This window comes from Xyrauchen texanus, chromosome 15 (assembly GCF_025860055.1).
Source record: "Xyrauchen texanus isolate HMW12.3.18 chromosome 15, RBS_HiC_50CHRs, whole genome shotgun sequence".
In the NCBI taxonomy this organism is placed as follows: domain Eukaryota; kingdom Metazoa; phylum Chordata; class Actinopteri; order Cypriniformes; family Catostomidae; genus Xyrauchen; species Xyrauchen texanus.
The window spans coordinates 1,958,044-1,978,664 of record NC_068290.1 but is presented as its reverse complement, the minus strand read 5'-3'; the positions used below and the strand labels follow the sequence as shown (position 1 = coordinate 1,978,664).

Here is a 20,621-nt window from a genome sequence, read left to right as displayed (position 1 = left end):
TGACCACGAGGAGGTTACCCCATGTGACTCTACCATCCCTAGCAACTGGGTCAATTTACGGCCGCCACATGAGTGAACAAATGCAGGACAAAAGCTGCGCCAATCGACTATTCAAGAAGTGTTAAGATTTAACAACACACGTGAACATGTAAAGACATCAAGACATTGGCAGCAGGTCCTTCAAGACATGTAAGTTGCGAGGTGGAGCCGCTGTGGATTGGACTTGTTGGTCCAGCACATCCCATACATGCTCAATCAGATTGAGATCTGGAGAATTTGGAGGTCAGGGCAACACCTTGAACACTTCATCATGTTCCTCAAACCATTCCAGAACAATGTGTGCAGCGTGGCCGGGCACATAATCCTGCTGAAAGAGGTCACTGCCATCAGGGAATACCATTGACATGAAGGGGTGTACCTGATCTGCAATGATGTTTAGGTAGGTGGCACGTGTCAAACTGACGTCCACGTGAATGGCCGGACCCAGGGTTTCCCAGCAGAACATTGCCCACAGCATCACACTCCCTGCACCGGCCTGTCGTCTTCCCACAGTGCATCCTGGTGCCATCACTTCCCCAGATAAAAGGCACACATGTGCACGGCCGTCCACGTGATGTAAAAGAAACCGGGACTCATCGGACCATGCCACTGCGCCAATGTCCAGGTCCGACACTCGCATGCCCATTGTAGGCGCTTTGGCTGCATGCAGCCCCATACGCTCATCGATGAGCTTTGGGCACCCATCGCCCTGTCACCGGTTTGTCTCTCCTTGGACCACTGTCGGTAGGTACTCACCATTGCACCATTACATCACGTGGATGGCCGTGCACGTGTGCCTGTCTGTCTATTGATCTATCTATCTATCTGTCTGTCAGTTTTGAGATAAAATGTGTAAATTTGAGATAAAAATTACTTTCATAGTTATGATTTAGTGTCTCATAATTTTGATAGGAGATAATTATGAGATAAAAAGTAATAATTACTTTTACCAAATAAGCGTAAGTATGACGTGATGAATATTCATGAGTTGAGCATCCTCATTGGTGATATTCATAACATCGGAGACAGATGCACTCTGCGTCGCGAAGGTTGTGTTTTTCATGTTTCTTTACTAATAATTAGCAACTTAAAGATTTGATACGATAAGTGAAAGAGTTTGGTAGGTTATGAATGCTAATGCATGCTTGTGTTTGTGCATATAGTTGTTTTGCATTCATTTAATCTCAGGACCAAAAAATCTGTTTGCCCACTGACCTTCTAGACATTTAAGAGTCGTGTGCATATCCCATTATCTATATAATGCATCCAAAATGTCAATAACTGTTAAAATGTCCAAAAGACAAGCAGACTTGCACACTATTGTGTTCCTCTGCAATGGTTTGAACAATTGTTGTGGATGTCAAAGGTCATGTCAATCAAACTCAATAGTATTTAGTCACTTGGTAGAGTGACGCCCTGAACACAACTACAAGTAAAAAGAGAAGTGCACTATTGTAAACATATATGTGCATAAAAAACTCAAACAACCATTTAAGAAGGAAACCAGACAGAGAGCTTTTATTAAAAAGAAAACAAATCACAAACAACACGTGATGCAATAAACCCATCTAACAGCACTTTATACAGCACAGAAGTCAGCTGATCTTCACATCATCAGCTGTTGGCGGTGGATCCAGGCTCTGGAGACTGCAGGAACTCATACGGGTCCTGAACCATGTCTTGTCCAACCCCGAGATGAGCTGGACTTCCTGATCACAACACATGAGCAGCAAACAGAATGACTGGGTGAATCTCATTAAAACATGTTTATATCACAGTTAAGGCTGCGAGATACATTCAATATTCATGATATAATCATACATTTGCAAACTGACTGTTTAAGTGACACAGATTAAATTATTAGTATTATTTCTGCAAGCACTGGTTAGGTCGATTTAACACGCTAATTCGGTGCGATTAATTATATATAAGATAATGCAAAAAAAAACGAACGCAGCAATTCAAGCTTGTAGTACCGCCTGTTTCCTCCAGGGGGCAGTAAGCGAAACTCGCTGTATAAGCAACGCTCATCTTATCAAGAGAAGAAACCACACTCGCCAACAACAGACAGCACAACAAACACACCTTGATGGCGGGCAAATCAGAGCACAGGGATCTCAAGACGCGTTTTTCAAAGTTTAACTTGACACAGCGACCTAATAATTGTGTTTATGACACAACAAAACCAAAGTGAGACGCTCCAAAAGCATCCGTCTGACACAGGTGTACATTGACGTGCCTCGACCGATGAATTCACGAAAAGCTACATCCACAATGTGCACTAAAGGAATATTCAAGGTTCAATACAAGTTGAGTTCAGTCGACAGCATTTGTGGCATAATGTCGATTACCACAAAAAAATTATTTAACACAAATCTGTTACAGTGAGACACTTACAATGGAAGTCAATGTGGCCATTTTGTGAACTTTAAAATACTCGCCGTTTTAAAACTATAGACACAAGACGTGAAGGACACGCGTGTCAACATGATTGGACTGTGATCAAATAACTTACAAACCTTTTCTGTGTAAAGGTATCCACAGTTGTCCTGATCAACCACTGGGCAGTGCCATGATGATTCTAATTGCCTGTTTTGTAACTAATGGCCCCATTCACTTCCATTGTAACACCGTGTCCTAACTACACGCGACACGCGATAAAAGGTATCTTTTCCATGCTAATCAGCGTTTTTGTCCTAACCAGACGCGACGGCGACACGCGAAGTTTCTAATTTAGAAACGGTTCCTATTTCTGCGACGTCGCGGCTGACAGATCCGCCCACACAGAGATCTCATTGGATGGAAGTTCTGCGTGTCATGAATATTTAATCATCAAACATGGACGACAAGGAACTGATTGTCGAAGTTCAAAGGCATTCAATTCTCTACGATAAATCCCACAAAGACATCAGGAAAAAGGATTCCGTCTGGAGAAGTATAGCTGAAGCATTGAATACACATGGTAAATTAAGTTTAGACTTTCATCTACAGCGAATGAATGAATGTAGCATTTAGCTATAGTAGGCTACTAAAGACGCATCAACCTGTGTAAAACAAATTCCGCTTTATTTTCAATGTAAAGTAGAGTGAATAGGCATGACGATTTGTGTCCCTGTATCCAGGGGTGTCATTCCAGACAATCTACTGAAATACAGGCAGGGTGGGGAGTCACAATGACAGTAGTCCGAGCTGTGCACACCATTTCCAATGCGAGTGCGGGCCAGCAGTGCGCTTTCACAGAGAGACTCCGCCCACACGCTGTTCTGAATGGCTGTGATTTTTGATTGACGTGTGGCGTCTCACAGTCGCGTCGCGTCTAGTGTGGACAGACACGCTTGCTGTCGCTGGAATTTTATCGCGTCGCGTGTAGTTAGGACACGGTGTAAGAGTCTCACTGGAACCTTGATTTTTCCTTGTTTTTTTCCTAGTTGTCTCCCTAATGTGGAATGCCCAATTCCCACTACTTAGTTCCTCGTGGTGGCGCGGTTACTCGCCTCAATCCTGGTGGTTGGAGTTAAGTGCCTTACTCAAGGACACAATGGTGGTGACTGTGGGGATCAAACCAGTGACCTTCCGATTACCAGTTCAGTGCTTTAGCCCACTACACCACCAACACTCAATACTCGTTGAGATACCCAAACCCCATTTGTTCCTTGTTTTAAAGAAAAGGAGGAACGAGTCAAAATACAAAAGCACAAATCTGTTACAGTGAGACACTTACAATGGAAGTCAATGTGGCCAATTTGTGAACATTAAAATACTCACCGTTTCAAAACTATAGACACAAGAAGTAAAGGGCACGCATGTAGAAATGTTCCTAGTTTTCTCCCTAATTTGGAATGCCAAATTTCCACTACTTAGTAGGTCCTCATGGTGGTGCGGTTACTCGCCTCAATCCGGGTGGCGGAGGACGAGTCTCAGTTGCGTCCGCTTCTGAGACCGTCAATCCGCGCATCTGATCATGTGACTCGTTGTGCATGACACCGCGGAGACTCACAGCATGTGGAGACTCATGCTACTCTCCACGATCCACACACAACTCACCACATGCCCCATAGAGCGAGAACCACTAATCACCACCACAAGGAGGTTACACCATGTGACTCTACCCTCCCTAGCAACCGGGCCAATTTGGTTGCTTAGCAACCCCAGCTGGAGTCACTCAAAACGCCCTGGATTCAATCTTGAGACTCTGGGGGTGATAGTCAGCGCCAATAGTCGCTGAGATACCCAAACCCCCGTTTTTGTCCTTGTTTTAATGAAAAGGAGGAACGAGTCAAAATAAATTTTTGTGGTAATCAACTTTATGCCACAAATGCAGTCGATTGAGCTCAACTTGTATTGAACCCGGAATATTCCTTTAAGACAAACAGATGTCTGATGCAGCGGTTTCCTTCAAAGCTAAAGAGAGAGGCAACAGGAAGTGGTGCAATTCTGAAAATGTGTTGTGATGAACACATCACAACACATTCCTTAAAAATAAATGATCGGAATGAAATTAACCGGTTAACAGCATTTACAAATGACGTTTTCACTGCAGAACAAATGAAAGGGATTTTGTTCCCGTTTTTGTTCCTTTTCGGTTTTTGTTGTCGTTCCTTGAACCATTTTTAGGCCCTGATTATATATAACCCAAACACTATTCAGTAGTACAACATGAGCACATCACCCATGATGTCAACGTATTGCACTGGAAAGATGATCGAATACCTAAATGGTGCTGGTCTCTCTCTGAAGAGTTTGACAGGGATGAGAGATTGGAGGACGGTCTGGATCCGACCCGGTCCACCGCTGCATCCTGGAACTCCTGCAGAAGTTTGGCTGTGTCGTCAAAGTGCTGTTGGCCGTCGTCATGATCCGGCTCCTTCTTCACACATTTTCCTACAGATGAGAAAAACACAAATATTCAGCGGAGAACGTAAACGTTTGTGGTTTTGATGTGTAATACAAGTCCACCAGCAGAGGGAGTACCTAACGTGTTGAGCAGATCTAAAGACATGTCTGGGTAGCTCTTCATGGACATGAAATCCAGCACAGATCCAGCTTCTAAAGCACTTCCATGTGCTCCCTACAGAAACAGGTTACCAGAGAAAAATGTCATTAATTGGTACTTAAAGGTGTTTGACACTTGAGCACACAATACATAAATGATTTCTTACCGGCATGTCACATAAACCAGACTTGGCATCATCCGTCGGCAGGTTCCTTTTCTGAAATACAAAGATTATTTACCAAACGGACAGTTCGGACTCATAAACCCACACAATATATTACTCGGTGGACATGTTGCTTATTATGATTATTAATAAATGTAACTATTTTCCATTGGTGTCTTTAATTATATTGATACGATGGTAAAAATGTCTTCAACTCTGGTGCATTTTTGTGCTTTCACACCCAAATTTAAAAGCTCACCTTACACACATACTGTGGACTAAATGCAAAAACTTGGTCTAATTTGACAGAATACCCTGTGAATTTTAAGAAACAATTGCAATAATTCATAAATACTATTGTATATCTTTACAAACAAGCATGAAATTCTGGTTCTGTTTGCTCTATCTCCCTGCTAGAAGTCTTATTTCAATCCAATCGATGGCAGCAAGTACTTGAAAAAAATAATATACAGATGTGAAATGTAGGTGGCGCTCTAACACAACTGAGCACTCACACATGTGCTCCTCCATAGACATCCAGTGTATATTTAGAGCACATAGATCTTCATCACCGAAGCTCAATACTGGTGTCAATGGAAAACCGAGATCCTTAGCTTTCCGATGATTTATAACATTTCATCATCAATAGTTAACGGGATAGTTCACCCAAAAATGAAAATTCAGTCATAGTTTACTCACCCCTGTGTTGTTATAACTCTATGACTTTCTTATTCTGAACAGAAAATTTTATGCTCAGTGATGTCACAATGGCAGTTTATGGTGACACCTCTTCAAGCTTCAAAAGAACACAACAGTATCATTCAGAAGTCTAATTAATTATTCATGAGACTTGTGATTGTTATGAAAATATATATATAAGATTTGATGAGAAACTGAAATATGATGTATTATATAGTGTAAATGTTCACTGACCGTTGATCTCCTGTGTGTGTTCATGATCGGGCACGAGAGCAACAGTTCACAAAGCGCCCTCGTGACATTGGGGCGTTCAAGCGAAAACTCGTTTTGTTTATCTAAAAGCAGGTCCTCCACAGCGATAGTGACAACAGAACACAACTGCACACAAAACAGAGAACAGAACTTACTAAACATGTCTGAAGAATTGATGCATTTCTATGCCCAGCCTTATTTTTTGTTCCAGTGCCAGTTCACAGAGGTGGAGTTACCCGCACGATGCCAAAAATAGAAAACAAGTGATCGATAGAATGTCCTGTCACTCGTCACTGCTGTTTAAGACAAAAACTCTGATTAACATAGAGAATATACCTTTTATTGCGAGTCGTTTGCCGTCAGGTTAGGACACGGTGTGACCGTGGCTGCCTGTAGCCTCCTCTATGTTTCTGTTTGATTTCCGAATACTCAATTAAAAAAAATAAGGCTAGGCATAGAAATGCATCAATTCTTCGACTGAAACTCTTGAGACATGTTTAGTAAGTTCTGTTCTGTGTTTTGTGTGCAGTTGTGTTGTGTTCTGTTGTCACTATTGCTGTTTTTAGATAAACAAAACGAGTTTTCTCTTGAACGCCCCAATGTCGTGAGGGGTCTGCGTGAACTGGTGCTCTTGTGCACTATCATGAACACACACAGGAGATCAACAGTCAGTGAACATTTTCACTAAATAATACATTCGATTTCAGTTTCTCATCAAATCTTATCGTATACTTTCATAATCATGAGTCTCATGAATAATTAATTAGACTTCTGAATTATAATTTTGTGTTCTTTTGAAGCTTGAAGAGGTGGTCACCATAAACTGCCATTGTATGACATCACTGAGCACAACATTTTGTGTTAAGAAAAAGAAAGAAAGCCATGTAGGGTTATAACAACACAGGGGTGAGTAAACAATGACTGCATTTTTATTTTTGGGTGAGCTGTCCCTTTAAGAACAGATTTTTCTACTGGACTGCATATTTTGTTCTGAACTTCTAAGACATAACATTGAATTATTTGCCTAAACAAGCTCACAAACAAGTAAACAATGACTTATTGTCTTCGATAACCATAATAGAAGTGAGTCAAAGAGCACATTTCTTGATATTAAATTATAAATCAATACCTGTCTGATTTGTGTGACTGCCTTTGAGTGATCACCAGCGGTCATTTTATCCAGCAATTCATCAACGAGTCTCCTGGTGAAACTCCCACAACCCTTCACAAACTCCTGCAGACTAAAATACACAGACAATCCCTTCAACACTGTAATGAACCGCAATCCAGTTTAATAAGACTGAAACCGGTTTGAGACCTGAGTGCGCACTGGACGCCGGTCTCATCTCCATAAGCGGAGTACAGTGTGCCCATCTCCTCTGGCATCAGGTCAGGATAAATTGAGTTGTTCTGAAGGGTTTGAGTGTTGTACGCACTGCTCAAGAACGTCACTGAAACAAAACAACAGTGAAATACAAATCAGAAGTGTTCAGTTTTGATAATGGCACTGTACAAATTATTGCAATCAGTAAAAACATCAGATTCGTCAAATAGCCATGAGTTGTATGTCTTTGGAAAGCTCCCAAAGAGTAAAATACAACCAGCATATGTGTTTTATTCACAGACAAAAATATAGCAAGTAATAGCTAAGTATATGTCTTTGACAATTATGTTGGTGTTGCTCGTATGCCGCGGTTTTCTTATAACTTCACGAAAAATATCACTTAGAGTCAGTGATTATCTTTCAAACGAGTCCACACACAAGATAATCAGATGTATAGATCATTAGATAATCCACATGAAGCACAATGTTACATATGACCACCAGGAGATGGCGCCAAATACACGACACAGACTCAATGATGACTCAAATGACACAGAATGAAACTCATTCTGTGAAATCTCATGACTAAAATCATGTCTGCATGCTATGCAAACCTTTAGTCATTGTTGTGTTTGCATGTGTAATTAGTTCTTATGTATAATTATTACGTTTTATTTGTTTGCAGAGGCTTTTTTATTAAATAAAAATCTGACATCTTTGTTTAAATTGGCTTCAATTTGTTTATTATATCACTCTGTCATTTTGTTTGTTTGATCTGTAAAGCACTTTCTGTTGAACTTAAATTTGCTCTATAAATAAAGGTTGATTTGACTACAGCATTCGGCCTGTAACAGCGTTCCTCCAACTCTGTTGTAAGCAGCGCTGCTCTTCCAGGTGTGTCGCGCATGCATCACTTCTCGCATGCCAACGCCAATACGTGCGACAATTCCCTCTCGTGAACGCACATACTGCTGCTTTCTGGACGCGATGATTTATAGTTAAAAAGTAGTTAAATATGAATCTTTTTCACACCAAAAGTGATCGCATCGCTTTATAAGACATTCATTTAACCGCTGGAGTCGTATGGATGACGTTAATGCTGATTGTCTGTGCTTTTTGGAGCATCAAAAATTGTGTCCCATCCACGTCCATAATAAGGACCTACTGAGCTGGTAATCAGAAGGTTGCTGGTTTGATCCCCACAGCCACCACCATTGTGTCCTTGAGCAAGGCACTTAACTCCAGGTTGCTCCGGGGGATTTTCCCTGTAATAAGTGCTTTGGATAAAAGTGTCTGCCAAATGCATACATGTAAATATCGCCACCTACTGGGCAGGAAGGAGAATTTATAGTAAAAAAAGACTTGAATATTGATCTGTTTCTCACCCACATCTATCATATCACTTCTGAAGACATGGATTGAACCACTGGATTCTTATGGATTACTTTTATGCTACCTTTGAGGTTTTTGGAGCTTCAAAGTTTTAGCCGCCATTCACTCGCATTGTATGGACCTACAGAGCTGAGATATTCTTCTAAAAATCTTCAATTGTGTTCTGCAGAAGAAAGAAAGTCACACACATCTGGGATGGCATGAGGGTGAGTAAATGATGAGAGAATTTTCATTATTGTGTGAACTGTCCCTTTAAGCACCCTTAACTAATCCCAGACAGAATCTGTGGATTTAATTCTGTGCTGTTTTTGAATTAAAACCCCTAAAAATAAGATTTGGCTCTAGAGTTTGTTACCTTTGTGTCTTTGGTCGTCTTTAAAGCCCAATGATGTGAGTCCAGGTATCAGCTTATTTGCCAAAGAGCTCAAATCCACAGCATGAGTCTCTACCTCTGTAAATAACCACTTGATCATGATTAACATATCCTTCATATTCGATTCGTTTTAGATTTTAAAGTGTGATGATTGTACCCTCTGTTTCAGGATCCTGATTCACCACAGTGTATATCAGCGAACCTTCTGGGTCCTTTTTAAGGTAGCCAATCTACATAAAAAATAAAGACACACACATGTGATAGTTGGGGATCATTTTGGAGGGAAATCTGCAGAATGGATTTAAACCAGCTGAGAGTACTATACTCATATTGATAGCTGCAAAAACAATCAAATTCGACAAAATATCCAATAAACAAACACAAGGGGAGTGAAGAGCTTCGTGAAGATTCTGTGTTGCCTTTTTTATAATGTCACAGCGTAACTTCACCTTAGAGTTTGGCATCAACCGGTTGATTCGATCCTGCGCTTCATCCGCTGCATGTTCCACAAGTGCCAACACGTGCTCCTCCGCCGTGCTGTCCGTCAAACTGCAAGCGTTACCCTCCAGTTCATATAGATCACTACACAATAAACACATCCCCTGAGTCACACACCCGCAAAACGTCCCCTGAACTGCCATGGGCGATACTCTATGAGTATTTACTCACCCTCATGTATTTCCAAACCTGTATCAACACAAAAGGGGCATGCTGCTCTTTTGCGTTACATTAAAATCATTAAGGTGGCACATTTACCAGTGCACTATGTTCAAAGTCTATTAAAGTCATACGATAACGTAATGTGTGGCAGAAACCAAAATGTACCCCTTCTGCTCTGTGTTATAGTCTACCCCATTCATTTCCTATGGTCGGTCAAATTTGACTGCAAACATCACCTGACGTTTTTTTTTAGCATGCGGCCTAAATTCATCAAATCCAGTCCAAATTGTACTTTGTGTGTGTTGAGATGGTAAATGTAGGGTAAGTAACTAAGCCTCAATTCACTTAGACTAAGTATACCATGTTTATTAAAGAAACAAAATTGATTTTGGTCAAAAATGGCCGAACAGTATACAAGGGTTAAGACATTATTATTAACATTGTTTTTGTATTTTCTCCCCCTTTTCTCCCTAAGTTGTAACGCCCAATTCCCAATGCGCTCTAAGTTCTCGTGGTGGCGTAGTGACCCGCCTCAATCCGGGTGGCGGGGGACGTGACTTGTTGAGCATGTTACCATGGAGACGTAGCACGTGTGGAGGCTTCATGCTATTCTCCGCGGCATCCAACTCACCACACGCCCCACCGAGAACAAGAACCACGTTATAGCGACCACGAGGAGGTTACCCCATGTGACTCTACCCTCCCTAGCAACCGGGCCAATTCGGTTGCTTAGGAGACCTGACTGGAGTCACTCAGCACGTCCTGGATTCAAACTCGCAACTCCAAGGTTGGCAGTCAGCGTCAATACTCGCTGAGGTACCCAGACCCCCCAGGTGAAGTCGTTATTAACTGAAAATCTTAACATCTGTTCTCGCTCTCCATGGCATGATGATGAGAGAAGTAACAATTTCCAATTTGTGAATGAACGATTAGTTTGAGTCAAATCTCTTTCAATGATTCAATTGATCCAGTTCGCAGAACCAGTCTGAAAGACTCATGAATGATTATAAGTAATTAAACATCTCTAATCTGCATATTCCAACAGGTGTATCAGAGTTTGCTGACAACACATTAATGAATCTAGTTTTGGTGTAAATTGTCAAATCTGGTACGGCACCATTTTTAAAATGAATGCAAATGTTAATGAGATTATTAGTGAATAATTTATAATTCAGTCTGTTCTTAACACTAACCTTTCATTTGACTTCAGACTAGGGATGCATCGATGCATTGGCTGCTGATATTTATTAGCCAATTAACGACCAGATTAAAACCATAGGCAAATCTGTTTAAAAATGACAACAGATGAAAAACCGATGTTTAATTTATCATTAATTATCGTCACACTTTGTAAAAACTCTTATTTAAATGCACAATCCAGAAATAATGATAGACACAGAACGTAGAAGGGTTGGCACTCCAACTAACATGTAACTTTTATTCTTTCTCGTTCTGAAATTAATGAGGTAAAACCGTCCAAACGCTTTGAAAACCTGCTAAATTTGACTTCTGATATATTGGTGTGGTATCCATTAATGCTGCACGATTAATTGAGTTAAGATTGAAATCACAATAATGTCTTGCACAATTACAAAAGCTTGAAAGGCTGTAATCAGAACTTCAGTCAGCATTGTGTAAGCAGGTGGCGCCCTCTAGCGGTCTAGACGGCATTTTCCATTATCCATTACACCACTGTAGAATTTAAAATGACGTTTTGTTCCTCTGGTAACTTTTTATTTCTAATTAATGTGGTTAAGATTTCATAGGAATTGCCCAACATAATATGTTTTAAAGGATATTCTTTAAAAATGTACCTTTTGTGTTCCACGGAAGAAAGAAAGCCATACAGGTTTGGAACAACAGAGGGGTGAGTACATAAATGAAATTTCATTAAAGCACCGTAAATCATCAGCAGCTTGAGCTTTACCTGATTATAGGCTCTTTGGCGGGCTGTTTTTTGGATTTTTTGGGATATTCGGTGTGGATGGGAATGGTCTCAGGCACAGGTTCCTCAGGAGCAATTTCGTCGTCTCCCAGTATGGCAGCCTGCTGAGAGAAATCCATGTCCTGCATGAAAGACATGCTGCGCTTCAAAGCTAACAGCCGCTCCTGTGAACATAGCACAAATACAGCAACAAAGCACCCATTTACTCCTCCTGCGGGAGGCCTGAGGAATGCCATGGAGATGGGGAGGGCGAGGAATGGCCAGTGCGGGATGGATTGAGAAAATTATGAGATTTTATAGTTTATAGTATGTTTTTTAGGCACAATGCTCTCAAGCCAAATTAATCACGTCACGCAAACTGCATCAAAACAGCGGGATCCAAAAGTCTGCATTGAAATTTTTAATTTTTAAATTTTTTTTCATTTAAACTTGGAAATAAACGTTTTAATATTTCGATAAAATGCAAAAATTAAAGTCCTAACAAACATTTTCAAATGGTCCTACCGAGTGCATGCTGTTATTAAAGCAAAAAGGGACATAATGTTACCAAATACCAAGAAATTCTCCACTTTTACCACTTTTTCTCAATCTGGATCTCTTTTTTGTTTAATTTAGTTGCAAGATATCAGTCCACTTATCAATCAGATTTTTTGGAACACATTTAACTTAAATATTGCTGTAATTTGTAAACAAATATGAATGATTATATTAATACATTATTATTATTATTATTATTGACTTTTAGATTTTTTAAATACAACAGTAATTTATTTCTGTCTTGCACTTTTATTTTTAAAACTCTCAGGCTTTTATTTTAATGGTCGGGACACTCCAGGAAGTGTCTGTATGTGGGCTAGTTCACAGTAGTTTAATTTGCTTCTTAAAATTCTCCTCCGGTGCCGCTCTACGTACATGCAATCAGTGAACCAAACTATTGAGCATCTACATCTGAGATATTGTTTATGAGTAGCACTCACTTTGGATTTGGATCGGGCTCATCAGACCAATACCCGATCAGTCTAAAAACGTCAGAATCGGAGCTGAAACTGATCCAGGTATCGGATTGGTGCATGCATGAAAAATTTATATTTAAAATGCAAAATGGAAGTATTTTTGGACCCCACTGGATATATCACCCTAACCTTACACTAGATCGTGCACACTAAAATGGTATTTTAATTTAATGGCAATGAAGGACTGGATGATAAACAACAAACTGCATTTATCATGTTACTTTGCTCATCATTTTGAAGCCTGTGTGGAGGAGTTTCTTTGCAGCCTTGTAGTAAACCGTCTCTGGTCGGTTATAAATCATGGCGTTATCACACATCAGCTTGAAGTCTGCCTGGAGATGTTAGAGACACAAATTTATAGATCAGATGAAATTTTTTTTTACATTTATTTACAGTACAGCATGCAACATATTTGAAAGACCCCATGAAATCAAAATTGGAGTCTTGTGGCATTTTGTCTATTTTTTAGTACACTGTAAACCCTAATGTTGTCATTACTGGTTACTGCACTGTGTATATATTATTGCAATCGGTTAAAACATCAAACTCATCAAATAGTCACATCACATGTCGTTGGAAAGCTCTCGAGGAGTAAAATACAACCAGACAATTTGTTTTACTCACACACAAAAATATAGCGAGTAACAGCTAAGTATATGTCTTTGGCAATTATGTTGGTGTTGCATTTATGCCGCATTTTTGCTTATATCTTCACGAAAAATAAGAACATATCAAATATCATTATTTAAAAGAGGCCATTATCTTTCAAACGAATCCTCACACAAGATAATCAGATGTATAGATCATTAGATAATCCACATGAAGCACAATGTTACATATGACCACCAGGAGATGGCGCCAAATACACGACACAGACTCAATGATGACTCAAATGACACAGAATGAAACTCATTCTGTGAAATCTCATGACTAAAATCATGTCTGCATGCTCTGCAAATCTTTAGTCATTGTTGTGTTTGCATGTGTAATTAGTTCTTATGTACAATTATTATGTTTTATGTGTTTGGAGACGTTTTTGGACACTATGCTGAATTATATTCGTAATACTATAACTTTTGATTGCTTTGTTGTATCAACGCAACCTTTTTCTCAGATACAGTTGACATGATTGGGAACAAAACAAAATAAATATATATTTTGTTTTGTTGAAATTTTGGAGCCACCTTATTTACACCCAGAGATATAAAATGTCAAATAAGAAAAGTTATTTTTTTGTCTCAAAATTTAGCAATTTTTACAAAAACCCATCAAAACATCAAAAGCTACAACATGTATGTTAGATCCAATACCAACTAAGCTCTTAAAAGAGGTATTCCCTATAATCTCAGAACCTCTTAATTATTATTGTATGCTCTAAATTTGAGTCCAATTAAAATTAAGTAGAAACAACATTTACACAGCAAATCTGAGTTTAGTCTACTTGCATCTAGTTACCTTAACTTAAAGAGTTATATTCATTCAATATGATCACCAAGTTAAGTGAACTTAATTACACACATTTGAGACACCATTACTCAATTAGACTGAGGGAACTAGTTTACTCAATCAGTTGAGTAAAGTCAACTTATTAGGGTTTTCAGTGTGGCATATCATGGTTCATGACTGTGATGTAAACTAAAGCCTATTGGCTAAAAAAGGGATGAGGTTTTCAATGTGTCCACCACAACTTTCTGTTTTATTAAGAAATAAATGATCTAATCAGCATCTTTGATATGCAGGACACTTGAGTATCAGTACCTTGAATTCTGTGATTGTTTTGTATTCGTTTCCTGTGATTTTGTCCTTCATTTTGCTGAAGTCCATGGGATGTTTGATAATAGTGAAGTAGCCCGGAGCGATGGTGTCTGTTACAGGGAAGGCGAAGAATCCATGTTGATCTTTCCTGTTTAGAAACAAACATTGTCCTCATATAATCCAGGTCTGATTAAAGATCTGACGTTTAAAATCAGGGACTAAAAACATTTTTTATTTTTATTTATGTTTATTATGAGCAGAAACTGCTCCGTTTCGGTTCTGGCATTTTACAGCCTCCTTTCAAATTGGTAACCAGTTAGAGTGAAATAAAAGTTAAATAAAATATTTTAATCATAGCAAGCTTAGTATACAGTAGCCAAAATAAAATAAGGTCTTTTCAGTACATGTATTCTTAATATTAAATATATCCCAAACTTTATTGTATTATTATTTGAAATATGCATCTGGCCATCTAAAATCAATTAGTAGCATAAATCTCTCTTCTCAAGTCTCAACATTTACAGTGATAAACCCAGAGGTGGGCAACTGGAGTAAGGGGCGGCTGTGGCTCAGGTGGTAGAGCGGGTCAGCTGCTAATTGCAGGGTTGGTGGTTCGATTTCCGGCCCACATGACTCCACATGCCGAAGTGTCCTTGGGCAAGACACTGAACCCCAAGTTGCTCCCAATGGCAGGCTAGCGCCTTGCATGGCAACTCTGCCACCATTGGTGTGTGAATGGGTGAATGAGACGCAGTAGCTTTAAATACCACTACGGTTAAAAAGGCGCTATATAAGTGCAGACCATTTACCATATACATGACTTGACATTCTTCAACTCAAGAATTGACTTGAATGTTTTTTTATCATTATTATGTTCAATAACTTATTATAAACAGTAATGAAATGTGTTTAATGCCCGCCAGCATCTCTGATCTGCATCTGCACAGTTAACGCTGCTATCACCACGAGCCAAAATGACAGATGATTGTCCAGTTCCCAAAATAATCTCCGTTGGAGATAAAGATTTAGAACTGGACCGTGTGAATTAAAAAAGATTTGCCAGATGCACAATATTCAATGCAAAAATATCCGACACAACCACCACAACCTCGAATTTCATCAGACATTTCAAAAACCACAAGGAAAGTAAATCATTTCACTATCCAGAAAGATTAACATGTAAAACGACTGTTCAAAGGTTTGAGGGTTGTCAGTAACAGCCAGGGCTGGATTGGTAATCTGGCCGACGCAGTTTGGAGCCGATCAGGGCGGACTGGCCATCGGGAGAACCGGGCCGGCCGCGAAGCGTGCTGAATGGGCCGCGATGAGCTGAAATGAGCTGCCACGTTATGCAAAACGGGACGCCAAACGGCCCACAATATGCAACCCCCCTTTTGGGCAAGTTTCTATGTAAAATCCTGGGACAATTTCTCTTCCCAGTCCACCCCTGGTAACAGCTATATTTCTGCTGCATAAGCACCACCTACTGTCAGAGAGCGAGTTTGCATTTTCATTTTTCTTAGACCAATGTGAAAATCTGAGCGCATTTTAACACAGCATACACGCGGTGTTCTAAACAATTCGGATAATAAGATATCTCGAAATATTCACAGTATTATTTAAGTGCCCACGATAAAAATAACGTGCACGTTTATTAACGCAATTTACAAATATATATATATATAGTATAACACATTACTGTTCATGTAAAAACATTTATGTAACGATACATATATAAGTTCTTTTCAGAGCAAAAATACATATTTATTTCAAATATTAACCTCTATATATTTTAGTACTGTGGATTGACTCGACCCGACACTCATCAGGTCTCGACTTCAGCACTTGTGACCACCTCTGGATAAACCCTTTGGTTTTTGGTGTTATTTAAAATATTATTGGAACAAAATGAAACAGTTACCAGCATTTAAAAAAATATATTGTTTTCACTCCAGAACAACTGAATTTGTTTTGTTCCTTGAACCATTTTTAGTCCCCGTTTAAAATCACAATTGTCAGCTTTTGCAACGTCTCACCTCTGCAGCAGACACAGGAAATGATCCAAGATCTGCTGGCAAGGAGTGGATTCATTGTCTAGGAAAAACAAAGAAGTGAAAAGGTGTTAATTTATCTGCAAATAAATATAAATATACTGTATATATAATTAAAATAAAATCAATAAGAACAATAACCTATAAGAACCCATATTTTGCAAACCAAATGCAGTATTGTAATTTGAATTCAAGGCAATATAATTATAGGGACGGGATGATATGGTTACCTCACGATTCAGTTCGATATGCGGTATGAGGTTCAGGATTCGATATAATCACAGTTATTACATTTGTTATTGTTATTTGTTAATAAGCGATACATTTATATTGAAATAATGTGTCGTTAGATGTTTGTGTTTCTTTACATATTAAAGAGTTCCACACAATAATGTAAAGATAATCTAAACTGATTATGCAAAAAACAACAACACTGGCATCGGATCGGGATCGTCTGATACTGAGATTTCCGATATCGGAATCGGAAGAGAAAAAGTGGTATCGGTGCATCCCTACTATTTAGTTTAATAGTTTTATAAAGTTATCTGATATAATGTTGCAATGCTGACTAGCAAATATAATATGTTTTGATGGCTGTGTTTATTGTTTTGACAAAAGGCTGCTTATAAATGGCAGAAAATTATTAAGCAAAATGTGTCAAAATCATTGATAAATAAACAATTATTTAAGGTTGGCTGAAAATGTTGTGAATGTGTTGAATTCTTTGAATTGTAATTCAATAAAATCCCTCTTCCTGTAATTCCAACTCAATATCCTGTGGGGTGAGGCCAATCCAAATTCACACTGACGAACTGAACGTGGGACAATTCTTAAAGAGCACATATTTTGTTTTTTAAACGTGTTTGAGGGCGGGTCAAAGCTGTTCGCGAGCAGCCAATGAAGACCAGAGGCGGGTTTTATGTTACCAAATGACGTAGCGTTAGTACAGGAAGTAAGTCTGGAATTACCATCGACTCGTTTCAGGTGTCCAGAATCGGTTCTTTCTTTTGGGAGTCAATAACTCCATTTGTGGTGCACTTTGATTTTTGAAACTTCACAGACTTTTATACATTCACAAACAGCGATATAACACACTACGTGAAAGGTAATAAAAAAACATAATAGGTGTTTTTCAAATTCTGCATTTCAACACTGTTGTACCTTGTTGAGTTCGACAGGCTCGTACGGGCCGATACCCCTGTTGATCCACTTCCAATTTCACTTTCACTTCAGGGATAAACTCATCGGCCTCTGGTTCAGATTCAAATTTCTCCCTTTTCCTCTTCCTGTCCTCTACAACCACCTGATACATAAGAGTTCACTTAGTAAAAGCACTCATCTGACTTCAATTAATCAAACAGGTCGTCAGTGTCATTACCTCCACAGGCTTGGCCAGGGTGAAAGGCTCCACTGGCACATTAGCAGCGTTCTCTGACTGCTCGCGCTCACGTTTCTTCCTTTTTTCCTCCTGGATGAGACCCATACAGCAGTAAGAAGAACAGTAAACAACAAGCTCAGGACAAACTGTGATATTGGCTGTTCAAAGCCTAGCTTGAAAGCTTAACACCTATTCAACTCCGAGGCATGTTGCAGTTTACACATTCAATGAACTCTATGGGATTTTGGGGGGTAAATTTGATAGTCAGCTACAGGAAAACCGTTTAGTCTTATCTGTTATTAAAGATAAAGGAAACTACATCAGAACAGGCTGAAGGTCTGTGCAGAGTTTGGTGGGTGGAGCTTGAAATCTCTAGGATGGATTACAGTCAAAACAGAGTTAGGGTTTTTCTAAAAACTCAAATCCAGGTTTGTACAATAACACTGTGTTTTGGATTTGTCAAGTCACACACCTTCCTCCTCCTCCTCTCATCATCATCCAAGTACTTTTCTTTCTCCGATTTCTTCTTCTTCTTCTTTTTCTTTTCTTTGTGGCGCTCCCACTCGTGGTCTGAGCGGTCGTCAAAGTAACTGGAGTCATGTCCGGAGCCCGACAGCTCGGTCACTTCACTGCCGCCCACCTTGAGCACCAGCTTCAGGGACTTCTCTAAAGGCTTGTCCACATAATCTGACAAAAGAAACACAAAACCATTAAGGAGTTATTCTCCAATTTAGGATATTTGACCAGACAATCTAGTACAGTATTGATAAGACTAGAATAGAGTAACTCGACTCTTCACAATTCAATACACATAGGACCAACATGAATACAGTCCTGGCTTGCAAAAAATTATAGTATAATCTATATTTCCATTTGGTATGGGCTGGTGGAAATTGTTGCAGAGATACAGATGTGCAAAATACAAAACAACGCAGATTATAGCTACATCAGACAAGCGCTGTACACAAATATTTGATGAAAATATACAATGTAGACTGCAAACACAGACCAGATATACTGTAATAGAGGCTATTAATGCTTTCCACCTCCTTATTAACACTTGTGCAACCTTCAGGACATTTGTGTCTTTTTCATTTTTGTGTTAATACCAATGGTGTGTATTTTTGGGGTGAATTTTGATATCTCAACATCAGTTCCTATAATACTATGTATCTATAATACCTATAATACCCTATTTTGGTGTACACGAAATAGTTACACTCAGGACCTTCAGGACAAAATGTCCCCATTGAAAATCCCAGTGCAGTTAAAGCATAAAATCATGAATTATATGATATTATACTTTCATTCCAGATCCCTGGCTTCAAAATTGACATGTTTAATATTTTCCTCATGTTTAGCCTGTGGAGCAAATACAAGCTTTTCTCCTATTCTCTGTTCACTGTATTATAGAGCAGCTGCAGGACAACTGAATAAATGATACAGCTAAAATTGTGTGAGTGTGTTGGTATGTGTGTATTGAGAAGTGTGTGTGTGTGTGTGTGTGTGTCTGTGTGAAAACAACAGAGGCATTATGTAAACAAACTGGCATTTAAAAGATTACAATCCTGAAAATGAATGAATATTTGTTATGATCAGGACTGAAGTTGATCATGCAGATTTTAAGGGAATTTTAAGGACAATATTTTCATCGAATATAGATTATACAAAGCATCATGAATTCAGAACTGTTGTAAACTACAGCAATAAACAACAGAAAGACAGATTAAATCAAAACACACGATTAAATGATTGAATGTCCCCTCTGAACATGCCCAGAATGAACAATATAGATTAAAAACAACCATGAGTAAAATATATTTTACTCCTCATTTGAAACAACAACACTTTCAAAACACTCGAAATGAATAAAAACTGATTTTCTCACACGCATATTCCACAACACGTACCTCCTTCAACCGTTCTCCATTCGGGTTTGTGTTTCTTGTGTTTTTTCCCCATTATTTGTCTTTATTTGTGTGTGTTTAGAGGTATGTGTGTGTATTTCTGAGTCAGTACAACGACAACAACACTAGCGGCTACTGTTGACTTCCGGCGCCAGGCTGACGTCATAATCAATTTCAGGCTGACGTCACCGTCGGCGCAGGAAGCTCAAGTTTGTCTGTTAGTCGCTGAATGACTGAGGTAACATGAAATAAATCCTAAACTCAATGAAACTCATTTTAAAATTTTAGCTGATATTTAGCCTTCTAGTGAGTTTCAAAATATTAGATTTAATATTGAAAAAGCTCTTTGTAGATTTTGTAATTCTCGCATGTTTTTTGGGATAGAGCGCAGAGCTGGTTATGTGAGAAAAAGGTTGCTGTATTGAACTTGTATTATTATTAATTATTTATAATTAATTAATATTATTTTTATTGTTTGCTTATTAAAAAATTACTTGTGAAATGTGAAAAAAAATGAAATAAATTAATTTATTAACAGTATACGTTCATACATATTAATATTAAATATTACATATTAAAAAGGCTGGATAAATCACTCACCCATCCCACTACACTTGCCTTCTGGCTGATGCTACAGAGCTCTGAGCACCAGAACTGTCAGGCACAGGAACAGTTTT

At 38.9% G+C, this 20,621-nt stretch overlaps 1 protein-coding gene across 4 annotated transcripts; it reads right to left on the bottom strand.

Annotated features, from left to right (window-relative positions):
* Positions 1-1,542: 1,542 nt before the first annotated feature.
* On the bottom strand, positions 1,543-20,095 carry LOC127655735 (bromodomain-containing protein 9-like). Of its 4 annotated transcripts, none has more exons than XM_052143697.1 (17): positions 19,948-20,095; positions 18,510-18,724; positions 18,038-18,127; positions 17,821-17,962; positions 16,645-16,702; positions 14,612-14,756; positions 13,075-13,185; positions 11,823-12,004; positions 9,685-9,817; positions 9,393-9,465; positions 9,218-9,313; positions 7,465-7,597; positions 7,276-7,387; positions 5,199-5,249; positions 5,011-5,107; positions 4,750-4,920; positions 1,543-1,748 (listed from the first exon to the last, which is right to left on the bottom strand). In XM_052143697.1, the coding sequence occupies exons 1-17, from the start codon at positions 19,997-19,999 to the stop codon at positions 1,654-1,656; spliced, it is 1,956 nt and encodes a 651-aa protein (XP_051999657.1). In that variant the 5' UTR covers positions 20,000-20,095; the 3' UTR covers positions 1,543-1,653. The 4 variants fall into 4 exon arrangements, with proteins under 4 accessions (XP_051999657.1, XP_051999658.1, XP_051999660.1 ...); XM_052143698.1 differs by having other exon boundaries at positions 11,823-11,944; XM_052143700.1 differs by having other exon boundaries at positions 11,823-11,941.
* Between the last annotated feature and the right edge of the window lie 526 nt (positions 20,096-20,621).

Coding starts and splice junctions, on each gene's coding strand:
- LOC127655735 (XM_052143697.1), bottom strand. CDS start 19,999: ATGGGGAAAAAACACAAGAAACACAAACCCGAATGGAGAACGGTTGAA. Junction 13,186..14,611: donor AAACAATCACAGAATTCAAG/GTACTGATACTC, acceptor TAACATCTCCAG/GCAGACTTCAAGCTGATGTG. Junction 1,749..4,749: donor GAGAGACCAGCACCATTTAG/GTATTCGATCAT, acceptor TGTTGTGATCAG/GAAGTCCAGCTCATCTCGGG.